This window comes from Rhinoraja longicauda, chromosome 27, assembly GCF_053455715.1.
Source record: "Rhinoraja longicauda isolate Sanriku21f chromosome 27, sRhiLon1.1, whole genome shotgun sequence".
Taxonomy (NCBI): Eukaryota; Metazoa; Chordata; class Chondrichthyes; order Rajiformes; family Arhynchobatidae; genus Rhinoraja; species Rhinoraja longicauda.
Genome location: NC_135979.1, coordinates 741,407 through 761,125, shown reverse-complemented (window position 1 = coordinate 761,125; position 19,719 = coordinate 741,407). Strand labels below are relative to the sequence as shown.

The 19,719-nt window shown below is 53.4% G+C and overlaps 1 protein-coding gene across 1 annotated transcript; it reads left to right on the top strand.

Annotated features, from left to right (window-relative positions):
* Positions 1-7,907: 7,907 nt before the first annotated feature.
* On the top strand, positions 7,908-18,669 carry LOC144606676 (CD276 antigen-like). Its single transcript, XM_078422978.1, has 5 exons — positions 7,908-8,038; positions 8,609-8,773; positions 11,457-11,810; positions 14,693-14,980; positions 16,960-18,669. The coding sequence occupies exons 2-5, from the start codon at positions 8,695-8,697 to the stop codon at positions 17,097-17,099; spliced, it is 861 nt and encodes a 286-aa protein (XP_078279104.1). The 5' UTR covers positions 7,908-8,038; positions 8,609-8,694; the 3' UTR covers positions 17,100-18,669.
* The last annotated feature ends 1,050 nt before the right edge of the window (positions 18,670-19,719 follow it).

Genomic DNA, 19,719 nt, shown 5'->3' with positions numbered 1-19,719 from the left:
CACAGTCGCTGAGGTCAGTGTTGTGCAGCGTTCAAGAGATGAAGGGAAGCTTTCTGATGCACTTCCCCTGCACACTGAATGGCCTCCTCCTGTACCTATTGTCTACTGTCTGTCTCACACTCATTCTCTCAAAGGATGCTGTAGCATTCCCGCCACCATTTGACTGGTGTTGGGTATCAGAGGTCTAGCCAAGTCCATTAGTATGGAAACCAGCCCACAGTCCAGATACTTTTGATGAATTCCCCAGCAGCTCCACAATGAAGTGTGTTCCGTTGTAATTTGTACAGGGAATGGACCAATGAAACACTCGCTGCAGCTTGACAGGCCCATGAACACAATACCACAAAAATATAATAATGCAATAAACTAATCGGTAAACATAACAGTGCAAAAGCAAAGTCTGTAGTGCAATCACAGACACAGTCCGTGTTAGATCACAGTTGCTGAGGTCAGTGTTGTGCAGCGTTCAACAGCCTGGTGGTTGTTGGGAAGAAGCTGTTCTTGAACCTGGAGGTCACGGTTTTCAGGCTCCTGTACCTTCTTCCCGATGGTAGCAACGAGATGAGAGCGTGGCCAGGGTGGTGTGGGTCAGTGAGAGTGTGGCCAGGGTGGTGTGGGTCAGTGAGAGTGTGGCCAGGGTGGTGTGGGTCAGTGAGAGTGTGGCCAGGGTGGTGTGGGTCAGTGAGAGTGTGGCCAGGGTCAAGTCAAGTCAAGTCAATTTTATTTGTATAGCACATTTAAAAACAACCCACGTTGACCAAAGTGCTGTACATCTGATTAGGTACTAAGGAAAAAATGAAACATACAGTAGCACGCAAACCTAACAGCACATACAAAACAGTTCACAGCGCCTCCTCAATGAGCCTCAAACGCTAGGGAGTAGAAATAGGTTTTGAGCCTGGACCTAAAGGAGTCGATGGAGGGGGCAGTTCTGATGGGGAGAGGGATGCTGTTCCACAATCTAGGAGCTGCAACCGCAAAAGCGCGGTCACCCCTGAGCTTAAGCCTAGACCGCGGGATAGTGAATAGCCCCAAGTCGGCCGACCTGAGGGACCTGGAGTTAGAGAGGGGGGTTAGAAGATTTTTGATGTAGGGGGGGGGGATGTCCATTTAGGGCTTTATACGTGAATAGGAGGAGCTTGAAGTTGATTCTGTACCGTACAGGGAGCCAGTGGAGAGAGGCCAGAATCGGCGTGATGTGGTCCCTTTTACGGGTACCCGTCAGGAGTCTCGCTGCGGCGTTTTGGACCAGTTGCAGGCGGGACAGGGAAGATTGGCTGATCCCAGTGTATAGGGAGTTGCAGTAGTCTAGGCGGGAGGAAATGAAAGCGTGAATGATTTTTTCTGTGTCGTCGAATTGGAGGAAATGTTTGATTTTAGCTATGGTTCGAAGTTGGAAGAAGCTGGCTTTTACCACAGCGTTGACTTGCTTATCAAATTTTAATGCAGAGTTAAATATCACGCCGAGGTTTTTGACATGCGGTTTGACTAGGCAGGATAGGCTTCCAAGACTGCCTGTTATCGATGTGATGGAGTCGGGGGGGCCGAATAGGATGACCTCAGACTTGCTCTCATTTAATTGGAGGAAGTTCTGTGCCATCCAACATTTTATGTCCTCAAGGCAGTGTAAGAGGCTGTTTAAATTTGACTGGAGCAGAGGAATAACTGCCTATGTTGATGGCGAAACTCCTATCTTTGAGGTACGAAGCGAACCAGCTCAGGGCAGTGCCATCAATGCCAACCGCGTACCGGAGATGGTCAATAAGGATGGTGTGGTCCACTGTATCGAACGCTGCGCTGAGGTCGAGAAGGAGCAGGATTGCACAGTCGCCGGTGTCGATGGCGAGAAGCAGGTCGTTGTGTACCTTCAACAAGGCAGACTCTGTGCTGTGGTGGGCTCTGAAACCTGACTGGAAACTTTCCAGGATGGTGTATTGGTGCAGGTAGGGCACTAATTGGTTTAGAATTGCCTTTTCAAGGACTTTTGACAGGAATGGCAGTTTGGAAATGGGCCTGTAGTTGCTAGGCAAGGTGGGGTCTAGGTTAGGTTTTTTCAGTAGGGGCTGGACCACCGCGTGCTTGAAACAGGTTGGAACAGTGCCAGTGGCCAGAGAACTGTTGATAATAGAGGGGATGCTGGGACCGGCTATTGCAATGACATCCTTCAGAAGGGCAGTGGGGGCAGGATCAAGGGGGCAGGTTGCAGGTTTCATAGCGGAGACAAGCTTTGCAAGGGAGGATAGAGTGACGGGTTGGAAGCAGTCCAATTTAGATGAACAGACTAGTGAGACAGCTAGGTCACGGGTGGGAGGGGAAATGTTCATTCTAATGTTCTCAACTTTGTTGGTGAAAAATTTAGCGAATTCTTCGCACTTAGTAGGGGACCCAACTAAGCTGGTACTGGGGGCGGGACATATGACAGAAGTAATTGTGCTAAATAGGACCTTGGAGTTATGTGAGCTTTTGGAGATAAGGTCGGAGAAGTATTGTGCTCTAGCAGACTTTACTGCTTCCTGGTATTTGAGAAGATTGTTTCTCAGAATTTCGAAGGAAATTTGAAGCTTGTCACATTTCCACCTCCGTTCTGATTTTCTGCACTCCCTTCTTAGGGCTCTGGTGGAGTCATTGAGCCACGGCCGACCTTTGGGCTTAGGCTTTTTCATTTTAAGGGGAGCGATAAAATCCAGGATGGAAGAGCAAGTGATATTAAATAAAGAGGTGAGATCCTCAGTGCTGAGATGGGGGGGAGAAGCGTCAATAGTGCAGATGTTGGGGGCAGCTGTGAGAGCCTCGGAGAATTTACTGGCAGTCAATGAATTTATGTCGCGGGAGTAACGAACAGGGAGATGAGATTTTGCGGGAGATAAAGGCAGAGATGCGTCAAAAATGATAGCGCTGTGGTGTGATATATAAAATATTTGCGCTGCCACATTCAGCAGACACGGGGCATGTTTAGCATATGTATCACAACCTTTCATTCACATTGTTCCAGCAGTCATTTAAACAAGTACAGTGATCCCATTGCCTGCCTGCAGGTGGAAGTGAGAGACAGTGACCCCATTGCCTGCCTGCAGGTGGAAGTGAGAGACAGTGATCCATTGCCTGCCTGCAGGTGGAAGTGAGAGACAGTGATCTCATTGCCTGCCTGCAGGTGGAAGTGAGAGACAGTGATCCCATTGCCTGCCTGCAGGTGGTGTGTGTGTGCTTCCATTCACAAGTCAGGAGTATTGTTTGAAACCTAAATGTGCTGTCCACTACTACCTGTGTGTTTCAGTGTGTTTGCTTACATTATAAACGACACCCCGCTGCTGGAGAACTGACTGTCAGCAGGGCACGGATCAAGAGTTGGGCTCCAGTCTCTTCGGTGGAGCGGGTTCGAATCCCATCGCTGCCAGCGGGATATTTTCAAGAGTTTTATTATCATGGCTCCCGAGATGGGAGAACAAAACGCTTCATTGTGGGCCCCACCGCTTCATAGAAACATAGAAAATAGGTACAGGAGTAGGCCATTCGGCCCTTCGAGCCTGCACCGCCATTCAATATGATCATGGCTGATCATCCAGCTCAGTAACCTGTACCTGCCTTCTCTCCATACCCCCTGATCCCTTTAGCCACAAGGGCCACATCTAACTCCCTCTTAAATATAGCCAATTTTCTCATTCTCGGTCCTAAAAAGACTTCCCCCTTTATCCCTAAACTGTGACCCCTTGTTCTGGACTTCCCCAACATCGGGAACAATCTTCCTGCATCTAGCCTGTCCAACCCCTTAAGAATTTTGTAAGTTTCTATAAGTTTCTATAAGATCCGGCACGGTGGCGCAGCGGTAGAGTTGCTGCTTTACAGCGAATGCAGCGTCGGAGACTCAGGTTGGATCCTGACTACGGGTGCTGTCTGTAAGGAGTTTGTACGTTCATCAGTGGGATGGATTAAAGACCACATTTTAAATGCTTTTTAAAAGACAGCAGATTTCCAGAGATAAAATCATGATTTTTTTTTTGGTCATTATTTCAGTTTGAAGAAGGGTCGTGATCCAAAACCTCGAGGGTTTCCCGCCCGGGGCCGGGGGGGGGGGGGGGGGGGAGAGGCCGGGGGGGGGGGGGGGGGGTGAGAGGCCGGTGGTGAGGGGGGGGGGGGAGAGGCCGGTGGGGGGGGGGGGGGGGGAGAGGCCGGTGGTGAGGGGGGGGGGGGAGAGGCCGGTGGTGAGGGGGGGGGGGGGGGAGAGGCCGGTGGTGAGCGGGGGGGGGGGTGAGAGGCCGGTGGTGAGGGGGGGGGGGGGGGTGAGAGGCCGGTGGTGTGGGGGGGGGGGTGAGAGGCCGGTGGTGAGGGGGGGGGGGTGAGAGGCCGGTGGTGAGGGGGGGGGGGGGGAGAGGCCGGTGGTGAGCGGGGGGGGGGGGTGAGAGGCCGGTGGTGAGGGGGGGGGGGGTGAGAGGCCGGTGGTGAGGGGGGGGGGTGAGAGGCCGGTGGTGAGGGGGGGGGGGGTGAGAGGCCGGTGGTGAGGGGGGGGGGGGTGAGAGGCCGGTGGTGAGGGGGGGGGGGGTGAGAGGCCGGTGGTGTGGGGGGGGGGGGGAGAGGCCGGTGGTGAGGGGGGGGGGGTGAGAGGCCGGTGGTGAGGGGGGGGGGGGTGAGAGGCCGGTGGTGAGGGGGGGGGGGGTGAGAGGCCGGTGGTGAGGGGGGGGGGGGTGAGAGGCCGGTGGTGAGGGGGGGGGGGGGTGAGAGGCCGGTGGTGTGGGGGGGGGGTGAGAGGCCGGTGGTGAGGGGGGGGGGGGAGAGGCCGGTGGTGTGGGGGGTGGGGGGGGAGAGGCCGGTGGTGAGGGGGAGGGGGGAGAGGCCGGTGGTGAGGGGGGGGGGGGGTGAGAGGCCGGGTGGTGAGGGGGGGGGGGTGAGAGGCCGGTGGTGAGGGGGGGGGGGTGAGGCCGGTGGTGAGGGGGGGGGGGGGGAGAGGCCGGTGGTGAGGGGGGGGGGTGAGGCCGGTGGTGAGGGGGGGGGGGGGAGAGGCCGGTGGTGAGGGGGGGGGGTGAGGCCGGTGGTGAGGGGGGGGGGGGGAGAGGCCGGTGGTGAGGGGGGGGGGGGGAGAGGCCGGTGGTGTGGGGGGGGGGAGAGGCCGGTGGTGAGGGGGGGGGGGGGTGAGAGGCCGGGGGGGGGGCGGTTGGTGTGGTGGTGGGGGGGAGAGGCGGTCCGGTGGTGTAGGGGGGGGGGGGAGAGGCGGTCCGGTGGTGTGGGGGGGGGGGGGGGGAGAGGCCGGTGGTGTGGGGGGGGGGGGGGAGAGGCAGGGTGGTGTGTGGGGGGGGGGAGAGGCCGGTGGTGTGGGGGGGGGGGGAGAGGGCCGGTGGTGTGGGGGGGGGGGGGAGAGGCCGGTGGTGTGGGGGGGGGGGAGAGGCCGGTGGTGTGGGGGGGGGGGGAGAGGCCGGTGGTGAGGAGGAGGGGGGAGAGGCCGGGGGGGGGGGGCGGTGGTGTGTGGGGGGGGGGGGGAGAGGCGGTCCGGTGGTGGGGGGGGGAGAGGCCGGTGGTGTGGGGGGGGGGAGAGGCGGTCCGGTGGAGGGGGGGGGGAGAGGCCGGTGGTGTGGGGGGGGGGGGGAGAGGCCGGTGGTGTGTGTGGGGGGGGGAGGCCCTGTGGGGGGGGGGAGAGGCCGGTGGTGTGGGGGGGGGGGGGAGAGGCGGTCCGGTGGTGGGAGGGGGAGAGGCCGGTGGTGAGGGGGAGGGGGGAGAGGCCGGGGGGGGGGGGGGGGCGGTGGTGTGGGGGTGGGGGGGAGAGGCGGTCGGTGGTGTGGGGGGGGGGGGGAGAAGCGGTCCGGTGGTGTGGGGGGGGGGGAGAGGCGGTCCGGTGGTGTGGGGGGGGGGGAGAGGCGGTCCGGTGGTGTGGGGGGGGGGGGAGAGGCGGTCTGGTGTGTGGGGGGGGGGGGAGAGAGGCGGTCCGGTGGTGTGGGGGGGGGGGGGGGGGAGAGGCGGTCCGGTGGTGTGGGGGGGGGGGGGAGAGGCGGTCCGGTGGTGGGGGGGAAGAGGCCGGTGGTGTGGGGGGGGGAGAGGCGGTCCGGTGGAGGGGGGGGGGAGAGGCCGGTGGTGTGGGGGGGGGGGGGGAGAGGCCGGTGGTGTGGGGGGGGGGAGGCCTGTGGGGGGGGGGGGAGAGGCCGGTGGTGTGGGGGGGGGGGGGAGAGGCGGTCCGGTGGTGGGGGGGGAGAGGCCGGTGGTGAGGGGGAGGGGGGAGAGGCCGGGGGGGGGCGGGTGGTGTGGGGGGGGGGAGAGGCCGGTGGTGAGGGGGAGGGGGGAGAGGCCGGGGGGGGGCGGTGGTGTGGGGGGGGGGGGGGGGAGAGGCCGGTGGTGTGGGGGGGGGGGGGAGAGGCGGTCCGGTGGTGGGGGGGGAGAGGCCGGTGGTGAGGGGGAGGGGGGGAGAGGCCGGGGGGGGGCGGTGGTGTGGGGGGGGGGAGAGGCCGGTGGTGAGGGGGAGGGGGGGAGAGGCCGGGAGGGGGCGGTGGTGTGGGGGGGGGGGAGAGGCCGGTGGTGAGGGGGAGGGGGGAGAGGCCGGGGGGGGGCGGTGGTGTGGGGGGGGAGAGGCCGGTGGTGTGGGGGGGGGGAGGCGGTCCGGTGGTGTGTGGGGGGGGGGGGGAGAGGCCGGTGGTCTGGGGGGGGGAGAGGCCGGTGGTGTGGGGGGGGGGGGGAGAGGCGGTCCGGTGGTGTGGGGGGGGGGGGAGAGGCGGTCCGGTGGTGTGTGGGGGGGGGGGGAGAGGCGGTCCGGTGGAGTGTGGGGGGGGGGGAGAGGCCGGTGGTGTGGGGGGGGGGGGGGGAGAGGCGGTCCGGTGGTGTGTGGGGGGGGGGGGGGAGAGGCCGGTGGTGTGGGGGGGGGGGGGGAGAGGCCGGTGGTGTGGGGGGGGGGGGAGAGGCGGTCCGGTGGTGTGTGGGGGGGGGGGGGGGAGAGGCCGGTGGTGTGGGGGGGGGGGGAGAGGCCGGTGGTGTGGGGGGGGGGGAGAGGCGGTCCGGTGGTGGGGGGAGGGAGAGGCCGGTGGTGTGGGGGGGGAGAGGCCGGTGGTGTGGGGGCGGGGGGGGAGGGTGGTGGGGGGGGGGGGAGAGGCGTCCGGTGGTGGGGGGGGGGGAGAGGCTGGTGTTGTGGGGGGGGGGAGGGGGGGGAGGGTGGTGGGGGGGGGGGAGAGGCGGTCCGGTGGTGGGGGGGGGGGGGGAAGAGGCGGTGGGGGGGGGGGGGGGGGGGGGGGAGAGGCCGGTGGGGGGGGGGCGGGGGGGGGAGAGGCTGGTCCGGGGGTTGTGTGGGGGGGGGGGGGGAGAGGCCGGTGGTGTGGGGGGGGGGGGGAGAGGCTGGTCCGGTGGTGTGTGGGGGGGGGTGGGGGAGAGGCCGGTGGTGTGGGGGGGGGGGGGGGAGAGGCTGGTCCGGTGGTGGGGAGAGGCTGGTCCGGGGGTGGGGGGAGGCTGGTCCGGGGGTGGGGAGAGGCTGGTCCGGTGGTGTGTGGGGGGGGGTGGGGGAGAGGCCGGTGGTGTGGGGGGGGGGGGGGGGGAGAGGCTGGTCCGGGGGTGGGGAGAGGGCTGGTCCGGGGGTGGGGGGAGGCTGGTCCGGGGGTGGGGAGAGGCTGGTCCGGGGGTGGGGAGAGGCTGGTCCGGTGGGTGTGTGGGGGGGGTGGGGGAGAGGCCGGTGGTGTGGGGGGGGGGGAGAGGCCGGTGGTGTGGGGGGGGGGGGGGGGGAGGCCGGTGGTGTGGGGGGGGGGGGGGGGGGGGAGAGGCGGTCCGGGGGTGGGGAGAGGCTGGTCCGAGGGAGGAGCCGGCAGCTGGAGGTGGGAGCAGGGCGTTCGCACAGATTCAGTAGCTGACAACGTTTGTCGGGAGTCTGACAGTTTGTTGGATCGTCGGCAGCTGTTGGGGCAGCACGGAAACAGACCATTCGGCCCAGACTAAGCTAGTCCCATTGCCCGCGTTTGGCCCCTGTGGAAGAAAAATAATAATATCCCCCCTTACTTAATTTTGATTGGAATTGAACAAGGCAACGAAAGTGTGTGTGGACGTGACAATTGGCATCTCTCGTTGACCAGGTGCAGAAGAGGTTGGTGGGGATCGGCAAAGTAAGATTAGACGTATTGCCTCTTGTCTGGGAATGTGTTGGACGGTGGATTGGTAAATGTAAACGTGAAATAGTAGAGGAGATAACGAAGCTTGTTTTCCTTTGTGAGAAGGTACAGTAGTCCACCGCTACCCCCTACCGCTAGTGGCATAGAAATGATTCTGTAAATGGGGGGCTTATGACTGTCTCGGAGAGGGGATGGGGGCGCGGGGCGACTAAAAGGTGAGATAGAATAATGCCAAGATGCCCTTGTATTGTGTTTGACTTGTATTAACCATTTGTTGTTGAATAAGATTAACATAAACAAAAAGTATGTTATGACTAATGAAATAATTGATACCCATGTAGTTGATAGAATATTTTTGTAGAGTAGTATCTAACAAAAAACAGAAGTTGTTTACTGCACAGTAATTGTCGGCTAATTCTGTTGTGGTCAGAGAACTGGTGTGCCATCTCTGTGTGAATATCATGCAATAAAATCGCCAAGCAAATCTGTGAAGTCTCCGATTTTCATTGTCCTTTAATTTCCCTGTAAATTAATTTCTTCCACAGCCCCTGTCCCTCTAAGCTGTGCATTGTTGGGGGTGGGTGAGCTGCCAGCGGAGGTGCATGAGGCCCAGGCATTGACAGCTGTCCACATGAGGAACATCACGACTTCACTCACGGCCACATACTTCCTCGGTCTCTTGCTGGAGATTGGACTCAGCTATGGTTCAGGTGAGTTGACCTTTCTGCCAATCACTTCCCTCACCTGTATCCACCCATCACTCACCAGGATTTGTCCTGCCCCCAGCTCCCTTTTTTCAACTTTTGCACCCCTACTTCATCAGTCTGAAGAAGGGTCCCAACTTGAAATATCATCTGTGAGTTTCCTCCCCAGATGCTGCCCGACCCGCTAAGTTCCCCCAGCACTTTGTGTTCATAGGTTATAGGAGCAATACTTGGCCATTCAGCCCGTCATGTCTACTCCACCATTCAATCATAGCTGTCCCGTATTTGGGAGTGAGATAGTTGGCATCCCAAGATAACACAGAACTAATATGCAGGTGATCGATGGTCGTCATGGACTCAATGGGCCAAAGTGCCTGCTTCCATGCTGTATCTCGAGACTGAAAGTAAAAGTAGAATCTTTAATGGGTAAGGTTGGGGAATTTCCCAGGGAAATGACGTCCATATGATGAAATTCCCCAGAATAATTCCAGTAATTATTTAAAAATTTGCATCAATTATCTTGATGTGTAGATAAGCAGGCTATTGAAACAGTTTAGTTAGAAACCAGGTTTGAACAATGTAAATCTGTTAAAAGGTAATTAACACTACAGCTGAGTGTGAGACTCGCGTCCGTTCTGAATACTTGTAATTTAGAAGCAGGATAACGTTTGGCCCTTTATTCCCGCTCCACTTTTTGATAGGATGATTTTGGTTTTAGTTTGATGTTGTCACTGTATCGAGGTAAAATGAAAACCTTTGTTTCTGCACGCTATCCATTCACGTCACATGTTTACATGAACACAACAAAGCCAAATGTAACTACAATAGACAGGCACACAATGCTGGAGTAACTCAGCGGGTCAGGCAGCATCTCTGGAGAAAAGGAATGGGTGATGTTTCGGGTCGAGACCCTTCTTCAGATTGAGAGTCAGGGGAAAGGGAAACTAGAAGTGTACAGAATAAATCAGTCATAAAGTCATAGAGTGATACAGTGTGGAAACAGGCCCTTCAGCCCAACTTGCCCACACCGGCCAACATGTCCCAGCTACACTAGTCCCACCTGCCTGCGTTTGGTCCATATCCCTCCAAACCTGTCCTATCCATGTACCTGTCTAACTGCCTCTTAAATGTTGGGATAGTCCCAGCCTCAATTACCTCCTCTGGCAGCTCGTTCCATGCACCCACCACCCTTTGTGTGAAAATATTACCCTCGGATTCCTATTAAATCTTTTCCCCTTCATCTTAAACCTATGTCCTCTGGTCCTCAATTCACCTACTCTGGGCAAGAGACTCTGTGCATCTACCCGATCTATTCCTCTCATAATTTTATACACCACTGTAATATCACCCCTCATCCTCCTGCACTCCAAGTAATAGAGTCTCAGCCATGATCATATTGAATGGCGGTGCAGGCTCGAAGGGCCGAATGGCCTACTCCTGCACCTATTTTCTATGTTTCTACTCAACCTCTGCCTATCGCTCACACCCTCTAGTCCTGGCAACATTCTTGTGAATCTTCTCTGTCCCCTTTCCAGCTTGACAACATCTTTCCTATAACACAGTGCACAGAACTGAATGAAATACTCTCAATGTGGCCTCATCAGTATCTTATACAACTGCAACATGACCTCCCAACATCTATACTATAGTCAGCAAAAGGTGGAGTGCAGAATATAGTTCTCGGTATTGTGGGATAACAGTTCCAGAGACAAACTCCAATGCCCTCTTGGCCATTACAAGACAGTACGTAATCCCCATCCCACCTCTTCCCGGGCTCAGTGCCACGGACAAAGAATTGGTTTCAGTGGAATTTCAACAACAGGAAATGTTACTCATTCAGTGGAACAGGATGAATGGGCAGAGTTACAATAACTTTACATTTTCTGTTTTTCCAATGTTACGTCTGGGTGATTCCATTATTAAACCTTCACTGAACACCATCGTTCAGTCCTACGTGATCTCCAGGTTGCTCAACACTTTAACTCCCCCTCCCACTCCCACACTGACCTTTCTGTCCTGGGCCTCCTCCATTGTCAGAGTGAGGCCCAACACAAGTTGAAGGAACAGCAGCTCATATTTCACTTGGGCAGTTTACGCCCCAGCGGTATGAACACTGATTTCTCTAACTTGAAGTAACCCTTGCTTTCCCTCCTTCTCCGTCCCTCCCCCACCCTAGTTCTCCGACTAGTTCCTCCTGATTAATTCTACTGATTGTATGCCACGTTGTTGCCTTCCCCTCAGCCAACACTGAACCATTCTACATTTCCTTATCATCGTCTGCTTTGATCTGTCGTTTTCACACCTTATCCTTCCATATCTCTAGTCACTCTCTCCCTTGACTCTCAGTCTGAAGAAGGGTCGCGACCTGAAACGTCACCCATTCCTTCTCTCCAGAGACGCTGCCTGTCCCGCTGAGTTACTCCAGCATTTTGTGTCTGTCTTCGGTGTAAACCAGCATCTGCAGTTCCTCCCTGCACATTAACCCTTCTTGCATCAATACCGTTTACAGTTTAGTTTATTGTCACGTGTACCGAGGTACAGTGGAAAGCTTTTGTTGAATGCTAACCAGTCAGCAGAAAGACGATACGTGATTACAATCGAGCCGTAGCCCGGCAAATACAACCAGTGTTACGGTCAGTGGTCTCACGAGTAATGCTGTTGGTAATCTGGTGCCTCTTCTCGTTGTCAGCAGTGTTTACGGTCTGGACACCAGCAGCGGCTGTGACCACGGTCCACGGCCAGCCCACCGTCCTGTCCTGCAGCTTCCCGGCCCAGGGTGACACCTCCTCAGAGTCGCTGGTCATCAACTGGCAACGCGTGGACACCAAGGAGGTTGTGTACAGTTACTATTATGGCAGAGAGCAGCTTGGTCGCCAAAGCCCACGATACTCGGGGAGGACCAGCATGTTCCCCACAGACATAAAGAATGGCAACGCCTCACTGAGGCTGGACAGAGCGAGAGCAGAGGATACTGGACAATACATGTGCTTCGTCAGCAGTTTAACAGCAAGTGGACAAGGCGTTGTGTCCTTGACGTTTGCAGGTACGCACAAACATTCTTTGACTTCTCTCCCATCAGGCCTGGATGGAGTGGATGTGGAGAGGATGTTTCCACCAGTGGGAGAGTCTAGGACCAGAGGGCACAGCCTCTGAATAAAAGGACGTACCTTTAGAAAGAAGATGAGGAGGATTTTGTTTTGTCAGAGGGTGGTGAATCTGTGAAATTCATTGCCATGAAATCAGGAAGGGAATAGATAAGGTGAATACACAGAGTCTTTTCACTAAAACTAGGACTTAAACTGTGGAGGCCAAGTCAATGGATATTTTTCAAGCGGAGATTGACAGGTTCTTGATCAGTGTGGATGTCAGGGGTTATGGGGAGGAGAATGGGGTTAGGAGGGAGAGATAGATCAGCCATGATTGAATGGCGGAGTAGACTTGATGGGCCGAATGGCCTAGAACTACTCAGTGCTTCAAACCAAAATCGATGCGTACGCGATCGTCTGCCAGGCTGACCCTTGACCATCAGGGAAAGTTGGCCAATTGGATATCTCCTTGTGTCCATGGTGGGAAGCAGAGGGTGATGGTGGAAAGATGTTTCAGACTGGAGAGGTGGACAAGGCGAGGACTTTATTCTTTGGAGCGCTGGAGACTGAGGGGTGACCTTGCAGAGCTGTGTGAAATCAGGAATGGACTAGAGAAGTTGAATACACAGTCTTTGTTCCTAGGGTGGGGAAGCTAGAGGGCAAAGGTTCAAGGTGAGAGAAAGAAGATTCAGCAGGAGCCTGAGAGGCAACTTTACACACAGAGGGTGGTTCAGGTTTATTATTCTCACGTGTCCCGAGGTACAGTGAAAAGCTATACTATCTAAACAGATCAGATACACTGTACATAAATACATTCAGTTCAAACTCAAGTACAATAGAGCCGGGGAAGGGACCATGGGAGAATAGGGCGTAAGGATTGGGGAATGGATGGCGACCAGTTTGGCTTCCATGGGCAAGGGTCACACTAAACCTCCCGTTCAATGCTCTGTCCCATTTGGGCTCCTCTGACTTTGTCCTCTCTCATTTTCCAACAAATTCCAAATTAAGACAAGAAAACACTTCATAGAGTCATGGAAATAGGCCATTCAACCCAACTCAACCAAAATGCCCATCCAACCTAGTCCCATTGCCCACATTTGACCCATATTCCTCTAAACCATTCCTATCCATGAACCTGTCCAGGTGCCTTTCAAATGTTGTTATGGTATCTGCCATGGTAGAGAGTTTGGTGCACGGCAGAGAAACGGGCCATTCAGCCCAACCTGTTCATGCCAAACAAGACCATCTACCTGAACTAGGCCCATTTATGTGGGTTCATTCCCTTATCTCTAAACCTTTGGAGCCACAAGGAACTGCAGATGCTGTTTACCAAAAAAGTGCTGCCCAGCAGCATTTCCAAAAAACATGAAGAGGTTGAATTTCAGGTGGGGATCTTTGACTTTGTCCGAAAGTGTTTTATGTTTTGACTCATGAAGAAGGCGTTGTTTACCGAAACTGTACAAGTGACGGATGGTCAGTAGAATTCCCCGCCTATGTAACAGCCTGTGGGTATGATATCATCAGTCTGAAAACACGTCACCCAGCTATGCATGTTCTTTCAATCTGAAGAAGGGTCCCAACCAAAAATGTCACCCATCCCTTTTGTCCAGAAATGCTGCCTGACTCGCTGAGTTACTCCAGCACTTTGTATCTTTCTTAGGAGACTCTACCTGACCACTTGGTTACTCCAGCACTTTGTGTCTTTCTTAGGAGATTCTGCCTGACCACTTGGTTACTCCAGCACTTTGTGTCATTCTTAGGAGACGCTGCTTGACCACTTAGTTACCCCAGCACTTTGTAACCACCGAGTTCAGGCTTAACACGAAATTCAACAGCCTCAGATAACCAGCCTTTCCAGTTTGCCTTGGTTGGCTCGCATGAAAGATTTATTGGTATTTGTTTTAGCTTATTATTAGCATGTTTCCAGTGAAGAGCCTTGTTTGTTTGCTCTCCAGTCATACTGTACACGAGGGCAATCGAACCATACACAGGTACAACAGGTGGTACAAAGAGAAACATCCCAGCGTGCGGGATATAGGGTTACAGCATCGTCCTGTTACACTTACAGAGAAAAACGATGTTGGTTGGGAGGTCAGGACTACACCCCAGATTATGGGGGAGTGACTCAGCTGTGATAACAGTGGGGACGAAGCTGTTCCTGAATCCAGTGGCATGGGATGTCAGCGCAGTTGTAGGTTATTATTTTATATAAAACGGTTCAGATATCTCAACAAATTGAGCACGGTAACTTCTCCCACCGGTCTGACCTTGCAGTTATCTCCTTGGATGCTTAAAATTCTCCCACAGCATCATCCACTGTTATTCAGAACATAGAGTAGTACAGCACAGGAACAGGCCTTTGATGGGCTGAATGGCCTAATTCTGCTCTCATAATTAATGAACTGCCTGCACCAGCACCCCTGGCAGCAGGTTCCAGGCACCCACCACCCTCTGCACCAAACACATCCACCACCCTCCTTTCTAGTTTGCCTCTGTCACCTTGGCAACGTCTCATATTTCGCTTGGGCAGTTTACACCCCAGCGGTATGAACATTGACTTCTCTAACTTTAGATAGCTCCTCTGTCCCTCTCTTCCCCTCCCCTTCCCAGTTGTCCCGACTGCATCCTATCTTTGTCCCGCCCCCTCCCCTGACATCAGTCTGAAGAAGGGTCTCAACCCGAATCGTCACCCATTCCTTCTCTCCTGAGATGCTGCCTGACCTGTTGAGTTACTCCAGCATTTGGTGATACTTTGGCAACATCTTAGTTTACACCGCCTAAGAACAACAACAATTCTGCCTGGGATTATTTTTTGACCTGTTTAATTTTTATTCTGCAGCGTACTACACAGAACCCCAGTTATTCATCAGGTTAACGCCATCTGAGAGGATGTTCACATTGGTGGCCCATGGTTTCCCTGAGGCCAGTGTTTGTTGGTACAGTGGTACAGAGAGGAAGGACATCTGTGTCCAGTCCGAGACCTGGCACCAACCAGATGGAGATGGATTGTACTTGCTGCACAGTGTTCTGGCAGTCACCAACAGCAACACGAACTCCAGCTACAGCTTTGAGTTAAGGAATGATATTTTACAGCAGTCGATCTCCAGGACATTCAATCTCTCTGTAGGTATGTGGACAGCTTTGTCCTTAATCACACAGGCTGATCAGTCACATGCTTTGGTCGGGAAAGTGTTGGAGAAAATCCTCAGGGGAATGGTTTTCTGTACATTTGGACAGTCATCAGGGATAGGCTGTGTGTGTCTGCGTACATGTGTGTCTCCCTGTGTGGCTGTGTGCGTGTGAGTATGTATGTGTCTGCGTGTGTGTGCCTGTGTGTCTATCTGTGTGTTTGTGTTTCTGCGTGTCTGTTTGTGTGTCTGTGTGTGTGTGTGTGTGTCTGCATGTGCATCTATCTATGTGCTTGTGTGTGTCTGCATGTGTATCTGATTGTGTGTCTGTGTGTGTGTGTGTGTCTGAGTGTGTGTTTGTGTGTGTGTGTGTGTCTGTCCGTGTGTGTGTGTCCGTGTCTGTGTGTGTGTGTGTGTGTGTCCGTGTCTGTGTGTGTCCATGTCTGTGTGTGCATGTGCGTCTGTGTGCATGTGTGTGTGTGCGTCCTTGTCTGTCTGTGTGTGTCCGTGTCTGTGTGCGTGTGCATGTGCGTGTGTGTCTGTGTGTGTGTCCGTGTCTGTGTGTGTGTGTGTCCGTGTGTGTGTGTGTGCGTGTGTGTCTGTGTGTGTGTGTGTCCGTGTGTGTCTGTGCGTGTGTGTCTGTGTGTGTGTCCGTGTCTGTGTGTGTGTGTGTCCGTGTGCATGTGCGTGTGTGTCTGTGTGTGTGTCCGTGTCTGTGTGTGTGTGTGTCCGTGTGTGTGTGTGCGTGTGTGTGTGCGTGTGTGTCTGTGTGTCCGTGTGTGTCTGTGCGTGTGTGTCTGTGTGTGTGTCCGTGTCTGTGTGTGTGTGCGTGTGTGTCTGCCTGGCGAGAGGCTGGGACACGGGTTCCAGGGTGTGCAGCCAGCTGGATCCAAACTGGCTCAGTGAGAAGGGTGACAAAGGGTGGTGGGTGTGTGAAACGAGCTGCCAGAGGAGATAGTTGATGCAGGGTCTATTGCAACGTTTAAGAAACAGTTAGACAAGTACATGCACAGGACAGGTTCAGAGGGATATGGGCCAAACGCCGGCAGGTGGGACTAGTGTAAATGGAGTAAACAAAATGCTAGAGTAACTCAGTGGGTCAGGCAGCATCTCTGGAGAAAAGGAATAGGTGGCGTTTCGGGTCAAGACCCCTCTTTAGACACAGAGTATGTTGGTTGGTGTGGGCAAGTTGGGTCAAAGGGCCTGTTTCCACACTGTATGACTCTATGACATTTACTATATATAAACTTCTTGGATATGAATTCAGGAAGGTGTTTGATAAATTTACAAATGTCCAACATTTAGTGGTATTGTGGAGAGTGAAGAATGTTGTCAAAGTCAACAGCTGTCTATATATCAGAGAGAAAGCTGGGCAGAGCAAGGGAAATAGAATGTAAGCCCAGCTGGTGTTCCTCTCTCAACCTCTCGGTGTTCTGCTGTTTATGTTTCAGTCTCAACATGGTCATTTTCATGCTAATTGAAGAAAAAATAACTTATGTCTGTCCCTCAGACACCTGGTCAGCGTATAAATAGCTGCAGGTTTTTAATTAACTCTGAAACCTCTACATCGTCCACACTTTGGAGATGACATGAAACTGGTGCATGGGCAATATCTTCTCTTTAAGTGTCTTTGGACAATTGGTAGCTTGAGGCTTGTGTCTGGGATAACATTCTGAAATATCATCGCACTTAGATGATGACTGTACATGAGGTATATGGAATGAGCTGCCAGAGGAGGTAGTTGAGGCAGAGACTATCACAAAATTTCAGAGACATTTAGGCAGATACATGGAGAGGACAGGGTTAGAGAGATGAGGGCCAAACACAGGCAGGTGGGACGAGTGTAGATGGGACATGTTGGGCAAGTTGGCGCCTGTTTCCATGCTGTATGACTCAATGATTCTATGAAACTGAAGACCTGATTAATAAAGAAATTGCTCCACAAATTCCAACCAATGTTCCTCTTTCTCTTCCACAGAAATGGAAACTGATATCATTCCAGCAAGAAATAAATGGATGCTTATACTTTCTCTCTCCATAGCTGAATTAACAATTATTCTAATCCTGGCCAGAGCAGCCTGCAGGTCAAAGGCTTCACAACACAGGCTGGAGGTGTGAACAGTTGGCTGTGTGTGGACAGTAAGACACTTTACACCAACGATACTAGAGGAACAAGATGGACCACTCCGTTGGAATCGCCTATACTGAAGTGTAGTACGCAAAGGAGCCATTTTAGTAGGCAAAACCCGCCGTTCCCTCTGCCTCTCGCAGTGTAATCAGTGTTTTGGGGCAACAGTATGTGTGATGAAACCATTAAAATGCAGAACATATCTCATCTATCAACTCACAGATTTTTGTTATTTAAAAAAAAAAATGTTTCTGCAAGTTCCTGCCTATTAAAATGGCGCCGTGACGTACCACGGTTTTTAGGGTTGAGTGGTCTATCTTGTTCCTCTAGTGCCTTTGGTTTACACTGGGGGCTCCAAGAACTGCGATGTTCACCGACCTCTCCAGGAAGACCCTAAATTCATGACACAGCAGAGATCCTGCTATTTGAAGCCCCCACTACAGGCTTTTAAACTGCTGAGTATCAAGTGTGGACTGGGAATTGGAGTCAGAGAGTGGTGAAGGTGTGGAATTCTCTGCCTCAGAAGGCAGTGGAGGCCAGTTCGTTGGATGCTTTCAAGAGAGAGCTGGATAGAGCTCTTAAGGATAGCGGAGTGAGGGGGTATGGGGAGAAGGCAGGAACGGGGTACTGATTGAGAGTGATCAGCCATGATCGCATTGAATGGCGGTACTGGCTCGAAGGGCTGAATGGCCTACTCCTGCACCTATTGTCTATTGTCTATTGTCTATTGTATAGTTATTTGAAAATTCAGTGTCTTAGATAATTTGGTGATTTTGTACTATGGTGTGTTACCACGGTTTTGTTTTGTATTGTAATTGAATAAATTATTTTTGAATATCTATAAAAAAAGAATTGGAAACGTTCACTGTGAAGGTCATGCCATGATATGATTTCCCAAAATACAACCTCTCACATTTATCTGCATTAAACTGCATGAATCCTAGGAGTAAATATCACCAACAACTTGTCCTGGACTACCCACATTGAAGCAATGGCCAAGCAAGCACATCAATGCCTCTCTTCTCTCAGAAGGCGGAGGAAGTTTGGCATGTCCTCCACAACTATCACCAACTACTACAGATGCGACATAGAAAGTATTTTATCGGGATGCATCACAGTTTGGTTTAGGAAGAGCTCCACCCAAGACCCACAAGAAATGACAGAGAATTGTGGATCCAGCCCAGACCATCACGCAAACCAACCTCCCTTCCCCTACTCCCAATTCCTCCGTCTACGCTGCATCTGCGCCCAAGATGAGATGTTCCACACTAGAACATCCGAGATGTCCTCATTCTTTGGGGAACGGGGGTTCCCCTCTCCCATCATAGATGAAGCCTTTACTCGTGTCTCCTCGGTACCCCGCAGCTCTGCCCTTGCTCCCCCTAGTCGCAACAGAGACAGAGTGCCCCTAGTCCTTACCATCAGCCGTCGCATACATATAACATATAACAACATATAACATATAACAACTACAGCATGGAAACAGGCCTGTCCGGCCCTACCAGTCCACGCCGACCATTCTCCCTGACCTAGTCTCATCTACCTGCACTCAGACCATAACCCTCCAATCCCCTCCTATCCATATACCTATCCAATTTACTCTTAAATAATAAAATCGAGCCAGCCTCCACCACTTCCACCGGAAGTCCATTCCATACAGCCACAACCCTCTGAGTAAAGAAATTCCCCCTCATGTTACCCCTAAACCTTTGTCCCTCAATTCTGAAGCTATGTCCCCTTGTTGGAATCTTCCCCACTCTCAAAGGGAAAAGCCTACCCACGTCAACTCTGTCCGTCCCTCTCAAAATTTTAAAAACCTCTATCAAGTCCCCCCTCAACCTTCTACGCTCCAAAGAATAAAGACCCAACCTGTTCAACCTCTCTCTGTAGCCTAAGTGCTGAAACCCAGGCAACATTCTAGTAAATCTCCTCTGTACCCTCTCCATTTTGTCGACATCCTTCCTATAATTTGGCGACCAGAACTGCACACCATACTCCAGATTCGGCCTCACCAATGCCCTGTACAATTTCAACATTACATCCCAACTTCTATACTCGATGCTCTGATTTATAAAGGCAAGCATACCAAACGCCTTCTTCACCACCCTATCCACATGAGATTCCACCTTCAGGGAACAATGCACAGTTATTCCCAGATCCCTCTGTTCCACTGCATTCCTCAATTCCCTACCATTTCCTGTACGTCCTATTTTGATTTGTCCTACCAAAATGCAGCACCTCACACTTATCAGCATTAAACTCCATCTGCCATCTTTCAGCCCACCCTTCCAAAAGGCCCAAGTCTCTCTGTAGACTTTGAAAATCTACCTCACTATCAACTACTCCACCTATCTTAGTATCATCTGCATATTTACTAATCCAATTTGCCACACCATCATCCAGATCATTAATGTAAATGACAAACAACAGTGGACCCAACACAGATCCTTGGGGCACTCCACTAGACACTGGCCTCCAACCTGACATACAATTGTCAACCGTTACCCTCTGGTATCTCCCATTCAGCCATTGTTGAATCCATCTTGCAACCTCACTATTAATACCCAACGATTTAACCTTCTTAATCAACCTTCCATGTGGAACCTTGTC